Here is a 24,068-nt window from a genome sequence, read left to right as displayed (position 1 = left end):
CAGTGAAAAAGGTTGGACAGTAACTGGGGATACATCAGTGTTTAATATTTAACAAAAGGTATGATATATAAATCAATTTTTCTTTGAAAAGGGGATGGCAAAAAGCGACCACAAGGTACAGCTAAAGTGGGGAGGTCCTTTGTGGTTTTCACATAACTAACATACGCAACATTTTACAACTTAACCCCCGTTTTCACTTTTGTCAACGTCACATTTTTGATATATTGAAGATAACCTTATAAATCTTGCATAGAATACAAATTGATGAGTAGGGCAACCAGGAGCCCCTGGACACACCAGCAGTGCTTATAACGATTAAGCATTATCTGTCGACTGGTCACATCCGCCATGAGCCCTACATCTTGATCAGGTAAACGAAATAATTCGTTGACAAAATCAGTAGGTAACAAATGGCTGAACAATTGGTATGAAACACCTCAAATAGTATTCAACACGTTGTATTTGTAAAACAGATTGTTATAACGACTATAAAATTTGCGAAATGCTTACTTTAAACGAGATTGTTGAAACCCCTGTACTATCGTCTTATTTGTCCGTAGCCTGCCTCAATTTAAACACCGACCATACGCAAAATATGCACTTGTATAGCAAATAATTTGAGAGATATTAACACCATATATGCTGGTGATGACATAATTTTGCTTCATAAATATGATAATTTTACAATAAAGAAGCCGAGGTATCTTGTTTGTCATGAAGGTGAGTAGTTATTTTGCCGTTAACATCTCATTTCAATATGAAATAAAGGATAAAACAGATGTGAAATGCGTTATAATATATTTTATTTCGAGCTCACTGGGATATATGTAATCCATGTCTGTATAAACATGAGTATTTCAATAGATAAAATGTTGTCGATATATTTAAATGTCGAATTGAAGGCCACGATAGGAAATAATTATTCCCGTGTAGAAGCTTTTCAATAAATTCTGCTTATAAGAATATAAAAACGGGTTAGTTAGTAAAGGAGCTCAAGTCGTGACCATGGGAATTCCAACAGACCACTGGAGACCTGCTACAAAAAGACTACGTAGATGTTGTCAATGAGTAACTTCTGGCAACCTTCTGATATTAACTTTAGAACACTTTTGCGTAGAATCAGAGTGGTATTAAACAAAGTATTACTTTGGATGACTGATCACAAAATATGCATATATGCGTTTCCGATTTCCATTTTATCTGAATTTATGAAAAAAAAATATGGCTATAGTGTTTTCATTTAAACCATATAACCTGAAATAGTTTTTAAATGATTATTATGTCAAGCTTAAATTAATGTTAAACTATGGCGACACTTAAACTGTGTTTTTCATTACTATAAATGTATCATATTAAAAAAAACATGCTTATCAGTATTCCAAAATTCTAAGGAGCAATGTAGATTATATTCATTCCGAAATATGTCATCAAATTCGAAGTAGAATTCATGGAGAAATTCGAGAAACACAGAAAAATTAAAAAAATCACGCCTTGTCAATTTTATGCTTTCTCGGGTTTTGAGAGCCTTATCACTGTGACATCACAATGCACAAACAGCTATAGCGTCACAGTCTATACCGATTTTGAACGTAGATTATGCTGTTATATATTGTAAAGCGACGGCAGTCACTATCCAGACGTGATCAATATCCTGCCTTTCCTTAAACTTGCGTATGATATTTATAAAAATGAAACCAGTTTACAATAAAACCTTTAAAAAAAACCTTTAAACTTTGACTTAAACATTGGAATTGTAATATTTGACAATCTATGACTATCACGCTTGCTTGTTGTTGGTTTTTCGTATAAGGAATTTTAGTTATGACGATAACTATGGATTTTAGGGAACATTAACACATTTTAGTTAACCCTGATACTGCTACAATGTTATAATTTGAAAATATGCAAAATAATTTCAGTATATTATTTGATGGTGAAATGAATTGATTTTTCTTCTTCGATGAGGATTCAGTACAATTTCAGAAATGACCATGGGATATTTTCATTTGACCGTCAGTGCTCTCATATCTCGACATTAATAATGGAAACAATAATTCATTACATTCTATATCCTGAAAATCAATTTCATTCACTCGCTGTCTCTTAGATGTAGTTAACTCTATCCTACATAAAGGGATATAGTCTTTGGATTGAATTTTCTGAGGTTGACAAGGTAGTGTACTTTCTAATTAATAGATACAATTTTCTAACAAGACACATGTCAAAGAAGAAATAAAGACAAGAAAACAACCATCGGAATTGTGAACTTTATTAAGAAGGACATGAAAGAATCTAAGACGAAATGAAAATTTTAATAACACATAGTGTTATCGTTGGAAATATCATTCTGTTGGTCACGTGACGGTGTCTGTTCAATCAACGTCCCCAAAGTTTGGTTGTGCATCTGCAGTTCTGGCCCCATAGATTACATTTGCATGAGAGTCCTCCGCAACAGCTGTGCTGGATCTCTGATGACCAAGGCAGGCAATGGTTATTCCATCCTCTACATGTGGGTTTCAGATAATAGTTTCGTCTACAATGAAGAACAGGAATAATGAAACATTTCACGACATAGTTATTTACAGAGACGTCCACTCATGTTTTCCGGTTTATTGTGTTTGACCTATTGCGAAAATCAAATCGACAAAGGGTTACAACTTTTCTAGTCACTGTATATACATACAAATGGTATGACTTCATGAAATCCCTACAAAAAAAGGGTGCTAAGTATCGCAAATAGGAGGAAAATAATTTCTGAGCTAGCCAATCAATCAAACGACAATACAAAGTGAATATAAGTTCCTTCCCGAAACCTCAACTACAAAATTTATGATCAATGCAATGTGCCCAATAATTAACCTTAATCAAGTTTCCAATATTCGTATTGTCCAGTTTCGATATTCACTTCAATAGACAATATTAATCCATATTAATCATCTGTAGCAGTGTCCTAATTATCGCAATCTCTATATAGCATTAGAGTAGACTAACGTAAATATCACTATCTAGAAATCTTATTACGCTAGATTGCATGTGATGAATAGGGATTCATAAAGCATAATGAATTATCGTTCCATAGGAAATTCAATTTGCTTCGTCTAAGAGAATTGCTGCCCTGTTTCATTCTATGATAGACATTTCTGCACATAAAAAAGTGCAGGGTGTTAAGAATATTACAGTAATATACGAGACTAACGTAACAGACAATATTTGGTATTGTATGTAGGCATTTTATCCCCAGTCTAGAACAATAACAGGGAATGACTTACAAACGTTGATGTAAAATTTCCCCTGCCACGTAATGTCATGATGTTCAATGAAATTAGTGTTCTGAATGATGTCCGATGGGACGTATACTTTGGAACACTCTCAATGAGTAAATCACGGAACGACATAAAATTAGAAAAAATCATCTAATCAGCTAGTAGTGTTGCTCAGAAGATTTAAATATACACAAAGGGATGAGAGAATCGTTGATTTAATGCTTTGATAGTTGTCCTTATCCCTCATTATTCACATAGTTTTACATGGCAAAATTCAACGTGCCATACACTCATATCGATTGAACTGCACTAAGAAATTAAATAAGGTAGTCTATTTAAATTCATGGATACTTTTTCTGAATTGCCGAGATTTTGCAGTTTCAATAGGATGTAAAGTTATGGATGCGGGTTATGTACGTGAAGGTTTTACTTATTCTTTGAATTTCATTGTTATTTGAAATTCGCATGATACTCATATCCAAGAAATCTATGAAAATTGAGCCGTTCTTAAAATGTACTGATTCTACAATATCATTTTTAAAATCATCGATAAATTCATATTTAAAGAATTCAAGCAGCATACAAATCTTGATATATTGCCAGCACTGCCGTGCCGTTCCTCAACAGGGATTACCTGAAAAGCCCTTGGTATGTAAAACGACTGATTTATATGGAACTGCTGGCTTCGTTATGGAGTATACTTAAGTAGATGTTATCATTATCCTTTACTATGAATGCAAGGTGAAGATAACGAACAGTGATCAATCTCATAACTCCTACAAGCAATACAAAATAGATAGTTGGGCAAACACGGACCCCTGGACACACCATATGATTTCAAACGTTACAAAGAGTACTCTTATAATACACGGCTTTGGGCATTCTGACACGAAGATCTAGAGATCTGGCTGATATGACATTATACTGTAGCTTCCTTAATATACTCCAGCAATCTTACAAATATTCACATTGATTTGTGAGAAATAGCTCTCGTGAAATCGTATTTCCATGTATATTACTTTGTATTATATGAGAAAATTGGAGAATAATGACCAGTTAGTTTACATTGCATTTTTTCACTAAACCATTTATATCATTATGTGGTCATCACCTTGTATGTTAAAGGAGGCTTGGATAGGCTTAGCCGTCAGCCTAACCCTTATTATGTTTTACATTGCAGAAAACTGTTTAAATAAACAAAAGGCACACTTTCACATACAGTTGAAGTTCTGTATCTCGAATACCATGGATATGTCGAAGTGATCGGATGTCCAAACCACTTATTCTTTAAGTATTTTACCCTCCATATCTCGAATCTTCGGATATCTCTTAAGTAAGTTTTCTCTTGGTTCCACCGTTATCTATAACTAATTGATGAAAGGGTGAATATAACGAACATATATGAATTTTATAATTCCTGTAAGCGATTCAAAATTGGGAGTAGGGTAAATACGGACATCAGAAGTAGGGTCAGGTACATATGGGGAGTAAGTATCCCGAGTTGACCGGTCACACTCGCCATGAACCTTCTATCAGGATCCAAATATGTATGTGAAGAACGGCTAATAATTGTGATATACATTGTATAAAAAGTCCAGGCAGTATTTGACCTAATTACGCCTCTTGTATGTGCAAATTATCTGATTTTAACAAAAATAAAATTTGAATAAATACTGTCTTTAAACGAGACTGTTGAAACCCCTGTGACATCATCTGATTTTTCAAAAGCCTTCCTCCATATAATCAGAATTTAATATAGAATGTACTCCTTGGATTAGAATTTTTCAAAGATTTAGATAAAAAATACCATTATATACATGAAAGGTGAAGATAACGAACAGTGATCAATCTCATAACTTATATTAGAATAAATCCGCCAGTGTTTAATTTGATAATGACTTATTCATCATCAATTTGCGTACCCAACATTGCTTCAATAAATCAATATATCAATATTTCTATCATAAAGAGAGACTCCGGAATGTTATGTTGTATATATCTTAACCTTCAACCCCTCTAATCAAAGTTGGAGACCACTAATCAAAGATGAACTACATATAGTTCATACAATGCCTCATATGATAGTTAAAATAATGATACCCGCTTCATGATGCTCATGCAACTTAAATTTGAAATTTAACATATTTAGAAATAAATTGAACACAAGCATACCTCTGTTTCAAAGTATGCTGTTCATATATAACGAAGCAAACGTTTCTGTATTGGGATTGAGCTCTAGAATTGGTTATATGTGTTTAGGGACATTTTCTATCTGTTTTGTTTATTCAGTATGATTGGCGTATATGTTATATTTGTTTATCCTTAACGTATACGTTATCGATGCTGCGTAAAATTAGAATATTTTTGTCATTAAGTACGAGAAAATCGTGTATAATACATACATTTTGCCCTCAATTAACTATTGTCTCACGATTTGGGGTAATACATCTAAAGCCAACATTAGAAAATCCTGAAACTCCAGAAACGGCCTGCTCGAATTATTGTTGACGCAGTATCTGATGAGCCATGGAAATCCTTGTTTTAAAAATCAGGATGGTTAAATGTACTTGAATTAACTACATTACATTAAGAGTTCTTCATTGTACAAAGTGTTCCGAATTAATTTATAATCTTATTCACTAACGTTCACCAATGCTCGGCCGTACATGTATGGAATGAGCTACCATCAAACATAAAATTATCATTTCTAACTGTTTTAGAAGAAATGTTGAAAAATTCATAATTAACCGTCGTTGATTTTCAATACACGCTCTTATATTCATGTACATGTGTGTGGATACATATGTATATCTTTTCGTCCCCCCTTTTCCCTCTTGTACTGCGTGTATCTCTTCTATACCATGAATATTGATCTCCATACTTCTTTTAAATACCACTTTGTTATACATTGTATATGATTATGGAACCTATCATCTTATTCTTATCTTTGATTGTATGTATCATTACGTGTATATTGCTTGTATTTCAGAACGCCCCCTGGGGAGAATAATATGAGGTATCAAACGGGCTACCTTCTCTAGATGGATTTATTATTATTATCATTATCACTAATAATAGAACAATCAACTTGTTGATGGGAGTTATTATCAGACAGAAACAAAATACTTTAATAGGTACATGTACATAAATCGTCGTTAATGATCCTAATATCAAGTTGAAGGCCAAAGTAAGAAAAAAACTCTTCACATGCAGAAGCGTTTGAATACTTTCTGCTTTATAAGAATACGAAAACAAACAACTCAGATCTGCAAACAAAGTAATACAATTCATGCCTTGAGGAATTCTGACAAATTGATGAAATATATCGTCACCAAAGACTACGTTAATATTGTCGATACGAAACTCAGCCATCTTTTTGACATCAACTGCAAAATACCTTTGAATAGAATCAGAGTTGTGTTTAACAAAGTTATTTTTGGCTGATATATCACAAGATGTGAGTATTCCCTAGTTTCGTTTGTAGTGCAGAAGCAGCTCTCTAAGATGAAAGGTGAAGATAATGAACAGTAATCAATCTCATAACTCCTACAAGCAATACAAAATAGATAGATGGGCAAACCCGGACCGCTGGATATACATACCAGGGGTGGGATCAGGTGCCTAGGAGGAGTAAGTACCCCTTGTCGACCAGTCACACCGACCACCGTGAGTCCTATATCCCGTTCAGGTAAACGGAGTTATCCATAGTCAAAATCAGTGTGCCAAGAACGGCTTAACAATCGGTATGAAACACATCAGACAGCATTTGACTCAATGAAAGGTTGTATTGACTAACTAGATCGTTATAACGATCATAGAATTTGCGAAATGCTGACTTCAATCGAGACTGTTGAAACCCCTGTACCATCAACTTGTTTGTCAGTAGCTTGCCTCGATCATATAAGTCTAGGCTCTAATTTGTAGTGGGGAATGGCGATATAAAATATTGCTTAATGCTGTTGATTTTGAAAAAAAAATATGATTTCAAATCTAATTATTCTTTTTTGAATTTTTGAAAAACAACATTTTTTTGTTCTCACAGATATCGGCACAATGCATTTGATGTTTTTCCTACACATATATGCTGTAGCAGTTATTTGCAATCTAATTAAAATCAGATTCTTTAATACGCTCACAATCGCTACAATAGGATCTGACATAACCCCATAGGGGGTCATGTCCGTATTACCTTTGGCTTGGAATATTCATGAGAACTATCAGCTAGTCAGATTGCGCCATATAGACAATGATGGCTATTTAGGCGGTTCCTGGTAATTCGTAAACAAATTGCTGTAATCTCTCTCCCACGAAGTTTATTCCACACTGTACAATTGTATATTCTCGCATAACGAATTTTAAACTTTTGCAATAATGCCTAATCTATTCCGTTCATACAAACAACAAAACGTACGATATGAAATACACCCAAATTAAATTAATTGTGAATTCCGATTTACGTATGAATAGGGATGGGTATGATTTGAATAGTTTTCAAGATGGTTTACTTAAATAACACGAGGAATATAACGCCAGTCGACGTAAACGGTGCATTGTGACGTCGCATCTAGCTGTGATATGGGTTTTTTTCAAACTAAACAATCGCAGCCATTTTCCTTGAATTGTGAGCACCGACGATTTCAAAGCCGACGCGCTGATTGGCTGACATAAAGTTCATCTGAACATGACCCCTAATCGGGTTATGTCAGATCTACGCGGATCTAAGAAATCTGATTCTAATTAGATTGCAGTTATTTGTGAGGAGTAAATATAGGGGCTTGATAAACTAGTTACAGGATCCTATACCTGCATGGTATCTCAGTTTGTAAGGGTTATTTTTGCAAAAATTTGAAATGTAGTATAAGTACAGCTCAAATCCATTCACCCCATTAAGTGCAATATTAAATGTGTTGAAATCTGATACGCGATTTGAAGAAGTTCGTCTTCTGGGAGATAACTTGGAATCTAAATTGGCTTACCAAGTATGGAATTAAAGTTCTTCCAAAAACAAGGCTGTTACCCGCCTTGTCATCTGGAAACAGTAGATGTTTCTTATGGTAACTAATTCTTTTATTGCCTCTGGTTTACTAAACACAAATTATATTTTTTGCGAACATGATATACATATAATTGTTTGTTAGCGTAACGTTAAAGTGAATCAAATGAGACATCGTGTATATTTCTTAATGAAATGAAAAATCGTGTATACTTGTTTTTTTTTCTTGGAAATGAACGATGCCCATGGCGTATACTGCGAAAGTTGTATTATCATATATTTTGGTCCTTTAGAGTACACGAATAACAAAGGCAGTATTGTTGCACGTTTTGGCATCTGTTAGTAGTACATATTTCTCATGGTAACTATTTCCTGTATTAGGTCTGGTTTACTAAACAAAAAGGAATAGATGGAACACATTTCTAACGTTACTAATAAGGGATTCAGCATTTCTATTATACTTTTTTATTATTCTGACAGAGTGTCAAATTTTACCTTTTCATATCTAACCCATCGTCTAGCATAATCAACAAAATTCATAATAGAGATCAAGTTCTGGATTGTCTGAATTTCGGATACTTCAAAATAAGTGACTTCAGATCGTCATTTTCATCTCCAGTAATGATATGCCCAGCTTGACAATAGTTGAAAGAAGAAGAAAAACAAGGGGGAGGGTTGTATACAATGGACTATATTTAGGCACTGTGATTTATTTGTAATTAAAAAAAAAAATTGGGTGCAAAAGTAAAAGTAGGGAATACAGGTTGTAGACTTACTGTAAACTTAAAGTATGATGGAATGAAAGACTTAACCTTTTTATGACCAGGGATGTTGCAATTGTATCTGTTCCTTTAGTAGCAAATTTTGATTTAGGGAACTGACGACGTAATTCGGAGGGATTTTCATTCACCGTGGTTTGAAGACCATGTGGTTGGCAACATCCATAATCAAATTCTTCATGCATTCTCTTCATATTTTCAAAGAAAACACTTTTATGTCAATATGATGTAGACCTAATTGGTAAATATGAAGTAAATGAAACATCGTGTATATTTCTGAATCAAATGAAAAATCGTGTATATTTGTGGTGGGTTTTTTCTTGCATGAACGATATCATGACGTGTATTGGAAAAAAGTATGTCATCATAGATTTAGATCCTTTAGAGTACATAATTGTACTGTGTATATGAACATATTAATATTTAAGTGAATTGACTATAAGCGTTAATATGATGAAATTGAGTGATTATTTTACCCATGAAACTTCTGACATATTTACAACACTATCGCCTCCATTAACAAGTACAAAATGGGGCGTTGACTAATTGAAATGCATTCCATGGATTGTCATTAAAATGAAAATATCATATCCTCTACTTATTTTCTGACTGATAGCTTTCAAACGAATTATCAATTCAAATATCTCAGAATTTCATGGTCCTCTACACAGATATCGGTGTTTAGGATTACCATGTAAAGAAACACATGAAGATGATGATATGATCTAAACCCAGGTGACGTCAGTTCCCATGTAATAACGCTGAGGTTTATGGGAGGGTCAGCTTGGTTTCAATTAGAGAGCTTCATAAACAAACAACAAACGTTTTGAGACAATTATCACATTTGCTCCTTAATCTGTAATCGGAAGTATCTATACGACTGCGCTAAAAGAATTGACTCGGAGTTTTGGTCAATTATTACAGTCAACTGGAGATGTGTGGAATTTTCTTCATACGCCATATCAATGCATTCTCTCTCCATTACAAACTTTAAAACCATCTTTACGCTCAATTTGATTAATTGTAAATGATGAATAACTTTTCCGGGTGTTACCTTGGCATGGTTTAAAGCTTGTAAACATGTTTATTAAGGGTTTCACGAACTTTCAAAAGCCTGCAATCAGTTTAACCAAGTAGCATGCAGTAGCAAGAAACACTTAAGAAGAATCGGTTAACATTATGTTCTTGTCAGAGGACATTCTCCTCAAAATAAGTTACTATACTTACAATCATTTCAAAATGTTTGCAAAGGGTATAGTGCAATGACAGAGGGGATTATTAGGGTTGCAAAAAGTCGTAGTTGGTCGCAAAAATCAACATTGAGCCATGATATGGGGATGGCATCCTTCACTCGGGGCTAGCATTCAACCCTACCCCCTGAAACATATGTGGATTCGTCTCTACAGAAAATGTCAGTTGAAGATATTAAGTAGATATGAAAATAAATACTGAATATAACCACGTTACAGCTCTTGATTATTGCTACGGTCCCGTGCCTCAATATTCCAATTCACGATTTTATTGTCTCTGATATTCTAGGTAAATGTGATAGCGTTAGTGCAGTTTTAATTTCCCGGTTATTTTACGAAGACAAAATCGTGAAAATTAAATTACATCAAATATGATTTACAGTACACCATACCTGCTGTCTTTTTGGAAACAGGATAACGTTCTTGGCCAGAGTGTATTCTAGTATGTTTCAAACGTATCTGTTCTTAAGACACATATCAATGGTCACGATTTGTAATTTAGTACATATGTGACATTTGTGTTTTGATAAATGAACGCTCTTTGCACTTGTGCGGGTAGCAATTAATTAGTGATAACTAATATGACAACCTTATAGACACAAAGTATCCTCAAAGCAGATGAATGCAAGCAACATTCTAATTGAAACTTGTAGATTAAGCATATTTCATATTGGGAAGTCAAATAAATGACACAGAGCTGGGAATTTATTTTAGGATAATCGTTGTTGTGTCTTAGAAATGTTTTCTAACGGAATATTTCTATTTTGGTATATAAAAATGTTAAAACTGGAAAGTATCGTAAGCAGTTCTTGACATCAGTGTAAATTGTGCTATCTGTTGTACGACTTCCTACAACTGTATTACGACAGACTGAAACACACATCATACTGAGTCGACCAGAGATCATATAACACTTTGTTCATGATATGGTCATGGTTCGACTTATTCAAAACTTCCTACGATTAGGTATCCGATCCATCATGGCAGAACCCTCGACTCAAGAGTGATCGTATCCGGGTTTTATTAAGACTATGGAGATTTTGAATCAAATCGTTGATAATTTACACACATCTGTTTTGACAGTAATTTAGACTTACAAAAATAGACCCACAACAGACTGAAGGGAACATTAGCGTACGATACCAATGGTTCCGTAACATTGCAGTGACCAGCCGTACGTAGACATGATCGTATTGATGTATTAGCATGCCGATCACTATCATATGAATGTTACAATCTCTCTGTCATCAGTTTGTTTTATACCTGATGTGTAGCGTATGCTGAATGGGTTTCAATATGCAAACACTGCTACGCAACCGTCACGTTCACTTCTTTCAAAGTACGTCACTTCCGTCGGTTGTACACTATACCGATAAAAATAACAATTGTATTCCATGCGCGTCAGACTTTAGAAATAATGGAAATTCAGCAATTTTTTCATATTTTACATGAGATATATAATAGTTGTTTTCCTTTCATTGATGGATTCTTGTTTAAAATAAAATTATAATGGTCGAACAATACGTCACTGACAACATTGACGGTAATTACCGCATCACTTCAACTGAAACCTCTTTATTAATTTTTAAGTTTGACATACAGCAACAGTAGACATCATGTGGTATTGTCAATTGCAATACACCCATTATATGAAAAAAGTAAAAATGCAATTCATCTTCTTGATTCAGGACGAAAATCGAAAAGGAGTGCCAAACAGGAAATAAGGCTATGTATTTCCTTCTGCCATCTTCTGCCAACACGGTTGTAAAATATCTATCCTAGTAATGATCGAAGGGAGCAATGGAATGTTATTGTCTGGTATTTTAATAGGAATGTTTGCAATTCCTTCTGCATTGGTTTGGAAGACAATTGTAATATACATCATTGAGTTTGAATACGAACCACATCATTGTTCTCCCGTTTCCCAAAGTCAATCAATTGATTAATTCTACGTGGTCTGCCTATGTAGTATTTTACTTCAAACAAAATATGTACTTGTAAAGAGTTACGTATATATCTGTTCGTTATCTTCACCTTGCATCTGGTATTGATTATTGAATAATTTTCTATCTTAAGTTATATTTCTATCTTGCGATCTTTTTGATCATGGGGTAGTGGTAGTTGAAATATTCCATATCGATAGAGGAGTTATGAGAGTGATCACTGTTCATTATCCTCATTTTTCATATAAGAGTGAAGCTTGAAATGATTATGTCAGTGCAAGTTCAAGATATTGGTAGTATGCATGTCAAATACAATTTCGGTATACATGTAAACACTGTCGGGTTCGATATCCGCAAAATCAATCTATATATTTCGACTAAATCAATTATACACACACAACATATATTCAATTTGATTTTCTAAATATCTAGTATTAGAATAGGTATATGTCAAATGTGACACCTGCAAAACTTGTCAATCCCTCTAATCCATAAACATGAATAGGGAAAAGTAATTTGAGCCATTCCCTATAACAATCAATTATGAAGCTTCATTACATTTATGATGTTAGAATAATAACGCCGAATTAGACACCAGGATATGGAGGAGGTGTAACATTATGAAATTACCATAAGCTGTAGCAATGGTTGAATGATTTGTATATTCAAAATAGTTCATCTAATTTTATTTATTTAACGAAATTAACAGATAATCAATACTGCACCCAACAGCATGCACTGCGGCAGTCCCGGAAGTGTTTCTAGTTCCTGGTACAGTTTTTTTAATCTGGTATGTAATTTACGCACACAAATATCCGATTTCCTCCGTGTCATTTTAAAGCTCTTTGGCGTTCCTTAAACTTATCATTACATAATACTTAGACTTGTAATTTAAGGGTGATTCTCTGTAAGCTGAAGTTATAATTTTTGGTATTATAGTATTCTTTCATTTTGAGGGATCATGTAAACGAAGGATGTTCTACGAGTAACATGTATCGTTTAAACGTATGTTTCAAGCATGTAATAGTGTCTTCATTAATTTACATGAGCATGGAAATCCGCGGATGTGTAAATAATACAGCTATTGAAAATTATTAAAATTAAATATGTATAGAACATGATAATTTTCAAATCTAACCACGCGACATTTCATTCTGTCTCTCCTATAAAGATGTTGTTAAGAAATGATTAAAATGAGATTGATCACTTTTAGTTATCTTCGCTTTTTCATCCATTGTAGGATTTAGGATATAATGAAAAAATATATCAAATTTACAATATTTATTCCGAAATGTGTAATTACATACACGTATATTGGATATTATAAATATCAAAATTGTTTGAATTTAAATTTTCGCAATCGCAATCTCTATACTGATATCGATGGACCAGGTATGCGTAGTAATCGATCAGAAGTCCCTACGAAGGAACATATCGGTCACAGATAGCCATGATTCTTACAGGTAATCGCAGAGAGTCATCGATATTGACATACAATGCACACATTTATGCAACATACTTTCAACAGAAAACAGAAGAACATTTCAAGGACAATTCTGAAATTTTACGAATTTCAGATGTCTTGCTACATCTGATCCTCCAGGTATAAATGTTCCGCAATTGTACGTATGCCAGAAATTTCATTGATCTTTTTATATGAGTAAGAAAAGATAACAGTATTCAATTTCATGAATGCTATAAAAAAAATTTAAAAAATAAGGGAAGTGTAAACACGGACCCCGTAATACAGCAGTAGGGGCAATGGAAGTATCCCCTTTTGGAGGGTCACTCCCACCTGGAGTCCTATATCTTGATCAAGTGAACGAAGGAATTTGTAGTCAACATCACAATGTAAAGAACAACTCAACAATTGATATGGAACATATCAGACGGCATTCAACCAAATGACAGGTTATTTTTGCAAATACGATCATCATTATGACAACTTAATTCGCGAAATGCTGACTTTAAACAAGATTGTTGAAACCTCTGTAATATCAACTTGATCATCAGTATGTTGCCTCGATTTAAGAATTGAACAGACGCAGACCATGCTCTAGCCTATTGAATCAGGAATAATTCTACCTCATGTAAAACTTATACGGTACCAATTTTGATGCACCAGATGCGCATTTCGACAAATAATGTCTCTTCAGTGATGCTCAACCGAAATGTTTGAAATCCGAAATAACAATGAAGTTTTAGAGCTATTATAGCAAAAAAACAGCGTGCCAAAAAAGTGGAATCAAATTCGTCTAAGGATAAGAGCTATGCATGAGGGAGATAATCCTTAATTTTGAAATGAATTTCTAAATTTTATAACAGCAATTAAATATACATCCGTATTTTCCAGCTAGTAAAGAAGTACTTAGCTACTGGGCTGTAGACACCCTCGTGGACTAACAGTCCACCAGCAGAGGTCTCGACCATGGTAGTAATAGAATTGAAAATATTTAAAGCACTGTCTAAGGTTTTATCATAGCACAAACTGCAGTACTGTAAACAGTGTGAAAACGTGTTTGAAACCCTGGGGATTTTCCTATCACGTGATGTCCTACACATAAGAAGCCTATCGGCTTGATATTATTGTCGATGTAATCTGATGCTAAAAATGTACATTTTAAAACTCTAGGAAAATGGTCTAATACTGGATTATTACATCACAAGCCACCTTATCTTCAAATGTCGCGCCCTGAACCGTTCATGGATTTCCCAATCATCTTGCTTATGACATTTTGTTTACCAGTAGTAGGACGTATAAAATATTTACACAGGATTTAATGTGATAGATGCGTAACATCTGACAGTGGTGAGAAGTTATCTTACCTTTGCATTTTTTTGAATAACTCTAGGGCTCTGTTCTCGTTATAATAATCATCATCGTAATCTGAAAAAAATCAAAGACATTTACCAGAATACACAATATACTACCCTGATGATTTACCTTAAATTGGTAAGAATTATGGAGGTTATGAGAATTTGCTAATTGACGAATAACCAATGATTAAAAACATGAAATGCTATTCTAGCTCTAAAATTTTCTCCCTTTCGTCTATCCCCCGTCTCTTCTTTTCTCTCTCTTTCTCCCTATCTATCTCCCTTTCTGTCTGCGATACTAATAAATTTATTTCTGAACATGACATAAAATACGACAATTAATCTCAAGGGGAAATGAATTGTAGAACAAATCAATATAATGAGAAACCATAAATTCTGACAAAGGATTGTGGAGAAAGTAGTGACGCAAAATAGAAATCAAACCTAAAGTTGACATGCTATCTTCCTTCGCCATTTGGAGCATCAACTGATAAACTCAATATCCGCGATGCGTTATAATCCCAATAAACATGTGACTATCATTACCAATGCAATAATGTCAGTAGATGTCGTACTTTTATCTCTGGTATGTCCAGGGGTCAGTGTTTGTCATACCCTGAATTTTGTATTTTTTATAGGTATTATAAAATTGATCACTGTTCGGTATCATAACCTTTTCATCATCTAAATCTTAAATATGTCATTTCCCATGTCCTAGACTGAGAAATTCCCTCGCTTGTTAGAACAAAATATCAATACAGCATGTAAAATATCATAATAAGAAAAGAGAGAGGCCAATATCATTCCCATGACGCCATTCTGAGCTCCAATATAATTCAGAGCTTAAGCTTTTAAAAATATTTATAAACAGATTTCTTTAATTTCCAATTCAGCTGCACATATGTCGCTGGTATCTATACTTATTTGAAGTACGAGTACCGTTTTTGTGAACTTTTTTTCTCTGAGGGAACATAAGACACAATTTTGGACAAATAAACCTTTTCCATCGGCTCACGGCGGGTGTGACCGGTCGACATGGAATCCTTACTCCTCCTAGGCACCTGCCCCACCCGTAGTATATCTAGGGGTCCGTGTTTGCCCAACTTTTGATTTTGCGTTGCTTATAGGAGTTATGAGATTGATCACTGTACGTTATCTACACCTTTCATAAGTCTATTTGAGAATAATTGTGGAAAAATATAAAGTTTGTTCACGCCTGCACTTATTGTTTCTCGGGTGAAACCTGGTTGTTTTTTTTTATCAAAATACTGATCACAACGATAAAGCGAAGTAATAATTCAGAGTCTGCGTCATGTTTATGCATTTGAGAAACACATGCATAGTACATGGTGCTTCTTTCACAAAATACACTAAATGTTGAAACAACAGCATGAAAAGTATGTTTTAAGGGGTAAATACATGTAAACCCTGTGTGATAATTGTAGTCCTTTGACAAAAAAAACATGTTTAAAACTACTAGGTTGATATTTAAGTAACATGCCCTTTCTTCTAAGCTAATAAGTTTATAAAAGAACTGAATCGGTTTTTTTTTATTTGTTTATTAAAGCATCCGAAAAGAAATTGCATTGCATTATGTCAGTGAGGCGGTATAGCGTCCATGACTTCTACATTAATGAAGCCTTCTTTACTAATAAAAATGGAGATTCATAGCTACAACCACTGTACGTAATGGAGTGTTTATGACCCACAAAGAAATGTCCATCGTACAGAATAGTTAGAAGCATATAAACTTTGAATGGTGTGTCTAGTTTTTAAGTTATCCAGAAAAATAAAACTTGTCAGTAGAGATTTTATAGCTATTGTAGGAGAGCCAAAATGTATATTGATTGTTGATCGTGACAAAGATGTTGGGTACAAATTTCATCCCTGATAGCCATATTTAGAAAACCATGTAACTTGTCACTTATTAGTGGAGGAAATACTTTTTATCACATTTTCTCTTGATCAAGCTAGAAACCCTATCTGTGTTAAGCCATATGAATTGCCATACCATTAGTATGTTGCTTAAAATCGTTCGTACACACCATAGGTGTGAGGAATATGAAAGGCAGCAGTTCCCTTTCCAGGGATATACAAAAATATTCTTGTCAGTTTGCTAAACCTACGTTTCACACTTCATCCATAGCAAGGCACGGTCAGATAATATCCATGGAGTGATAAGTAAGGAAACTAAATCAACCACCTTAAGTAAATGTGCACACATCGTAATAACACAGTTTTCTTCACACTGTCTACAGGGCGAATTTAGACCCCGTTTTATTTTCGTTTATTTCGTCTTCATCAGAAATGGGCTGATTGAAATCTAGTCGAATTAAAATGGGAAGACACCCAACAATAGTCAATCCCAAACACCCACTAAATAATATAGAAGTAGAATAATCATTGACTTCTGCAACTAACAGAAGTGGGATTAGGTGCCTGGGGTAGTAAACATTCCCTGTTGACTTGTCACAATCTTGGTGAGACCTATATGATTTTTTTCCACTACTTTAACGTAGTAAATAGCTACCTTGGACCAAATTCGAAAATCAGGTATTCTATTCTATGTTGCAGATGGGCGAAAAAGACGAAACGAAATTTTCCATCTATAAAGTGTTTGATGACGATCGATAAGCAATGGCTGAACATGCTTTCCTATTCTTTGTACATTGCAAATCAATAATCATTACAGTGTATACATAAGTCAATGTTCGTGTATAAAGTATTATGATCTAATAAAGCTATTAGCATATGGTCCATACTAGCCATATAAATAGTCTTCTCTGTCTTGAGAATTGCTTGATTGGTTGATTGTTTTGCGTCCCGTCGAGTATATTTCACTCATACTGAGACGAAAATGGATGTACTACAAATTTAGATCTATCCTATGTGCTCAGGGCCGACGCAGTGAGTGTTTTTAAGACGTCAACGCCTGCTGCGACACGGTACTTATGTTTCTAAGATCCCGTCGCGGTGGTCTAGAGGTTAGCGCGTTCACCCTGCATGCGGAAGGCTGGGGTTCAAATCCCCGCCGCAACAGACCTAAGTCGTTAAAACAGGTAGTGACAGTTCCATCGCCAAACGCTCGGCATCAGGTGTGAATGTCACGGGTCCTCGGAGATTACCTTAAAAACGGATGTCCCGTGTCACAGTAGGTGTGGCACCCTACAGAATCCCCACTTCTCAATGGCCGTAAGCGCCGAGCATAGGCCTAAATTTGAAGCACTTCACTGGTTTTGGTGACGTCTCAATATGAGTGAAAAATTCTCGAGAGACTTTAAGCAACATACAATCAATCAATCTAAGATTATATTTGAAATATCTGCGATTTTCATAATGCTGTGCATTTGGCGAAGAACAAATCACTGCTTATATTTACGTCTTCGGTTTGACGAAGCCATGACACGAGTAGAACTCGAACTCCCGACTTCCCAGTTACGACGTGGACGCTCTACCTGGCACCGAGCTACTATGACCGGTTCTTGGGAATTGTATTACTTTTTCAAACTGTGAAAATGAAAAACAGTGACCAATCTCACAAATTCTATAAGGAATACAAAATTATGATTAGAAAAAAATACAGACCCAACAGACGTATCAGGTGTCTAGGAGGGTAAGCATCCCCTATTGACCGGTCTCACTCGCTGTCAGTTATCTATCTAGATCAGGTAAACGGAGTATTCCGTAGTCAAAGTCAGTATGTACAAATCAGGCTAACAAATTGATATGAAACACTTTAGCCAGCATTCGACATAACGAGAGGTTGTATTTGCAAATACGATAATTATAAAGACCATAGAATTTGCGAAATACTGAAATCTAACAAGACTGTTGAAAACCCTGTAACATCGACTGATTTGCCATTAGCTTACCTCAATTTAAAATCGATCATACGCAGAACACGCTCTCGTGCGTATCAAATCAGTTGAGGGACATAAACACCATATGCAGGTTATAATGGAGTATTGCTGCAGAAATATTTGAATTCTCTGTTCGCCATTGACACCTATGTTAATGAAATATCCAAATATGAAGCAGATATGGACGATTCTGCGGTGTTGTTTACTTCGAGGTCACTTGGATATTTCGAATCAACATAAGAATGAAAATCAACATTGTTATTAGACAATGTAACCGGTAAGTTGAAGACCACAGCTGGGGAATATGTATTTGCATGTAGAAACTTTTAATAAATTCTCGTAAAAATATGAAACCGGGCGGGCTAATAAAGGATCACACATTGTTCTCATGAGAATTCCAATAGACTGTTGGAAGACTTGAACACTGATGATCACGTGAATATTGTCAATGAGAAACCTCAGCATCAATTTAACATCATGTTCAGAGTACTTGTGCATAGAATCAGAGTAGTGTTTAACAAAGTATTTTTTAATGACTGATCATAAGATGGGAATATCTACGTGTTAAATCTTTTATTGAAAACTCGGTTATCTATTACTTCAAAAAGCCTCGTCTTTACATTACCGTGATGAATGGCTGCTTAAAGATTTAATGAAAAATTGTACGTTTTAATGCTGTTGGTTTTGAGGGAAATTTTATGAGTTAGTAGCACGTCAATTAAAACGTGGTTAGTCTATAAAAATGTACATGATAGTTATTAAACTCTCAAAGTATGCACTTTGAATTTCGTTTAAAACAACTCACGATGACTGCACGCCTGCTTTTTATCTCTGTTTTGTCGCTAGTGCATTTATAGTTCTGAATTTTATTTATTCTTCGGTACATGTATCTCAAATGTAAACTCGATGGATCATTGACATTCGTATTTTTCATTATAGCAGCTATCAAAAGAAATTTTGAGGTCAATAGGTAGGTGAGTATCCAGTAGGTAGAGGTTGTGTCCTTACTGACTGATAACACAAAATTACAGTATACCCAAGAGAATCATATATTGAACTTATTGTTGTGTGTATCTTATCCTTGTAGATTAATCCTAACAAGTCCAAAAATTACAGGCTTGATGCCTGTAAAGATATACATTAGGTAATGGTAATAGGAATGACCAAATATGATTAACCGTCTAACAAACACAGTATCTTGTTCAGAGATATTCCACAATAAATTGTAGTGCATCTTATATCAGATATATGTTTGATTGCAGTCTTTAGAAAATCGTGTTTTCTCAATTTTCATGTGGTTCCCAACTGATAAACATTCTCACGTTTCCTAATTAGTATTTTTGGTTTTTTTTAATGAAAATAATGTAAGGATTTTGCCCTGAAACACTAAACAGTGTATTAGTATAAGGAAAATGGTTATCTTGTAAACTTTTAGAGGATAATTTGTTTAATACCAGATAATATTGTCCTTACTAATGAACGGTTAGGTATAAGAGTATTGCTTTTAATTCCTATATCAGATATCAATCAAAGATAAGATTTCGTTTTGTTTGGTTAATAGAACTTCAATTTGTTTGCTTAATACTTATCGTTTCTAAAGAACAATCACACGGGTTGTGTGGAATATCACAAGGGAATAGGATTAACTGGGGAACGCCAAGATGTCATTCTATTTGCTAAACATAACTTTAATGTTTGATGTGCACGCCGTTATTTTCTTCTATGAACCACCATACCAAACATATTGACACAACTGACTGATAAATAGTAAGACTAAGGTCATGCTGTTTGCTAAGCACAACTATTGAAAAGACCAAATAGTAAACATTAAGAGGATAGTTCTTTAGCTAAATATAATTCTTTTCTTTTAAAGGTGTTTTGAAGGAAAGTCTTGCGATGAATCTAAAAGGATTGTTTTCGCTTCAATTACTGTAAAAAGAAAAGTGTTTGATCATGTAATCTGAACATTAGCAATTTAAAGTAATGCACTTGTACCATACAACATTACTTAACTAAATCAAGAAGACATCCGCAGACGTGCATTGATCTTGAAAGAAGAAAAGAACAACAAAACTTCATCCTGGTCAACAATGTTCGTGAGTGTACGTCATTTTGTATTTTGAGCACTCCTCACATTGTCTATGAAGGTTCAACACGTGATTAATCAAAATGCAGAATATGATATCTATATCAACGAAACGAAACTATCTAAAATCCATGATTCAAAATTTTGTTACTGATACTTTTCTTTAAAAATGATTATCATTAATGCAGTGATTTCTTTTACCGGTGAAATCGAGCGTCGTTAGCTTTAAGATTCGTATTTTCCACCATATTTCAATGATAACCCATGCTGTATATTTTGTCTGAACTGCCATCGAATCAATTTAGATATTTTTCATCGAATCATATGATATCCCAAATATTTCGAAATTTGTGAAGAAAATTACACATTAAATCTTTTTTATCTAGATTTCGCTTCTCAATATTGCGTTAAACTATAAGAGCCGCATTATATCAAATGAGGATATCTTTCCTCAACTTGAATACGTTGATTATGGTGACCTTAGCAAAGCTTTACTATCCTCATTTACAAGCCATTGTTCACGTAACCTGAGTACGTAATTATATCATCGTTTTAGTTCTATCTCCCTCAGAAACCATAATGAGGAGAGGCTCACAAACATCCCAAAGTCTTCTTACGAAATTTTAATGAAAGGTTCGTTTCCATTCATATATAAGAAAGAATAAGCTCACGTTAAAGTCCTATTTATTCAACGTGTATCGTCCTTTGAATACAAACTGCAGACACTTTTCTCCTTAATCACCTTGATGATTAGTTGAATGTCACGAATTATTTGGGTTTTGCTATTGGTTTTCAATTAGGAAGACAGCGTGGGGTCAATTGATTAGGTATCCCTTGGTGTTCAATCAATGCCAAAGTCTTATTGTAATGACCGTGGTTTCTCCATACTTGCAGTTATTAACTTCCTATGATTGACAAGTATTATTTCGAATTTCAGTACTTGATATAATTGCATCTTGTCTTTCTTACAGTAATATTTTTCAACGACATGTAAAGAGAAACATCTTTTTTTCCCCTAGATTAATGACAATTTTCAACAACAGCAAACGTAAAGGAAAATATATATATATTTTTTAGAATAATTATAATTTTTCGCAACAGCAAGTATACACGAAAACTTCATTTCAGAATTATGGTTATTTTCAACGACAGTAAACGTTAAGGAAAATATGTACGCAAACTTTTTTATTTAGTATTTGCATTTCAACTTTTACTCAAAATATTGACGCTAAATCATTCCATTTCTTTCTTTTCAAATGATTATATGAGAAGTAATGAAGCAATACTCAATGAAATAATTGTGCACTGAAGAGAATACTTATTTACAAAATGCAGTCGTTGTGTGTAAATTCTCAATAACGTTTTAGGGAATAAAAATCACATCAAATGTATGAAGCGTACATCATATTTTTGTAAAAAGACAAATGTTACCATCACATTACTTACCTGCATAGTACATGCAACTTCCCAGATTTAGAGAAATGATAAGAATCCACACGCATGCTACTGAATGAGTCATCTTTACAGAACTACAAAACAAAGCAACGTTCAATGGATTGTAGTTAAGCTCCTATGCACTATCACAATCCTAGAATTCATTTGATGGTTTTTTATGAGAGACAAATATCTTAGAAAATTGAATTACTACCATTTATTAACCACAGTCTGACAAGTAAAATAGAGACCAATTAAACCATCCAATGTATGTTGCAATGACAACAAAAGATAGAGTGCTCTCAAAGCATGATCCGTCGTTTGCTTATATTTATCATATCTCCCACTCAAATAGTTGACCCTGCTTCGCTAGAGGGCGCGGTGTAGCAATAATTAGCTGTGACGAGGGAATAAGATCGATATGGTATTTATGACAACTGCTCAAAATTAAATCAATTTGCTGGGATTTATCGATATGAATCTGTAGCGTATCGGCTGTTAGAGGAGTACAACGGAGTAGTATTTGGAATATTACCGCCACCTTCCCATGTTTGGTTCGCTGTTTATTTATCTATAATGACAATGTTTGTGTTTCGCATTCAGAACATGAATTCACTCCGAAATTTAATGAAAATTCTCATATTTGTTTACTTAATGGCTGGGTGACTTGTAAAAATAATCAACATTTCAAAATATCCTGTTGTTAAGCAAGCACACATCTGGAAAAAATGATTTAAAATTAGCAAAATAAATAGAGATTCAAAAGGAAAACCCTGCTATATTTCGTGGAAACCAATTGAGCCATTGAGTTCAATTTATTCTGCTTCTTCTTAAACTTCATACATTTTTTATCTATCCAAGGCTCGTAGATTTTAATCAGCGTAGGAAAAAGTTAAAAGATAACAAACACTTAATGAGGTTTAATAAGATATGGAAATTATAACTGAGATGTTTATCCTCCTTGATCTTCGAATTTATTTGATTAAATTTTCATTCAGACTGATGAAACGTAGACGCCAAACATCTATTTCTAGGAGCATGGTAATGATTGAAAATGCGAGATTACTACTATCAGATCCACGTCAAGGACTTAAAGATATCTATTTTACATCATCAAAACATAAAGATTCATCTTATTTCAAATTATCAGTCCTCAACATTTTCCATTTTGATGTACGATATGGCGTCTACCTTCCCTTTCCTGATCCTAAATAGTATGACAGACTCAAAACATGGTATGACTAAACACGTAGTTCATATTATGTTGTAACTATTTATCTTCGCATAATCGAGTAAATGGGTGCGAGAATATTTATAAAATGGACTCTGAGCTAAATTAATTTTTCCGTATTATTGTTTTTTTTTTTAAATATAAGATGAATGTTTTAAGCGTTTTAAAAAGTAAACATTTGCTTTTTCTCTCGAAATGATTGAAATTGGATTAAATCATATATGGTATATGTATATATTTATATATATATATATATATATATATAAAGCACTAAAATGGCCAACAGTAAATTGTCAAATTTTCGGGATAACCTTGTCCTTTCCTCAGGACGATAAAACATTTACATAGAACAGAAAACTAAATGGTAAAGGAAACAAAACATCTACATATTGAAATCCTCGAGTGTAATATG

General features: G+C 34.1%; 1 protein-coding gene across 1 annotated transcript; it reads right to left on the bottom strand.

Annotated features, from left to right (window-relative positions):
* Positions 1 to 2,252: 2,252 nt before the first annotated feature.
* LOC125677109 (uncharacterized) lies at positions 2,253 to 22,819 on the bottom strand. The gene is made up of 4 exons (XM_048915084.2): positions 22,640 to 22,819; positions 22,438 to 22,520; positions 15,055 to 15,115; positions 2,253 to 2,533 (listed from the first exon to the last, which is right to left on the bottom strand). The coding sequence occupies exons 2-4, from the start codon at positions 22,508 to 22,510 to the stop codon at positions 2,377 to 2,379; spliced, it is 291 nt and encodes a 96-aa protein (XP_048771041.1). The 5' UTR covers positions 22,511 to 22,520; positions 22,640 to 22,819; the 3' UTR covers positions 2,253 to 2,376.
* Between the last annotated feature and the right edge of the window lie 1,249 nt (positions 22,820 to 24,068).

This window comes from Ostrea edulis, chromosome 3, assembly GCF_947568905.1.
Source record: "Ostrea edulis chromosome 3, xbOstEdul1.1, whole genome shotgun sequence".
NCBI lineage: Eukaryota > Metazoa > Mollusca > Bivalvia > Ostreida > Ostreidae > Ostrea > Ostrea edulis.
This window is presented reverse-complemented; position numbering and strand designations above follow the sequence as displayed.

Excerpts from the sequence above, each read along its gene's own strand:
- LOC125677109 (XM_048915084.2), bottom strand. The coding sequence starts at position 22,510 with ATGACTCATTCAGTAGCATGCGTGTGGATTCTTATCATTTCTCTAAAT. Across the intron at positions 15,116-22,437 it reads AAGTTGCATGTACTATGCAG|ATTACGATGATGATTATTAT; the intron begins GTAAGTAATGTG and ends GATTTTTTTCAG. Across the intron at positions 2,534-15,054 it reads TTATTCAAAAAAATGCAAAG|ACGAAACTATTATCTGAAAC; the intron begins GTAAGATAACTT and ends TCTTCATTGTAG.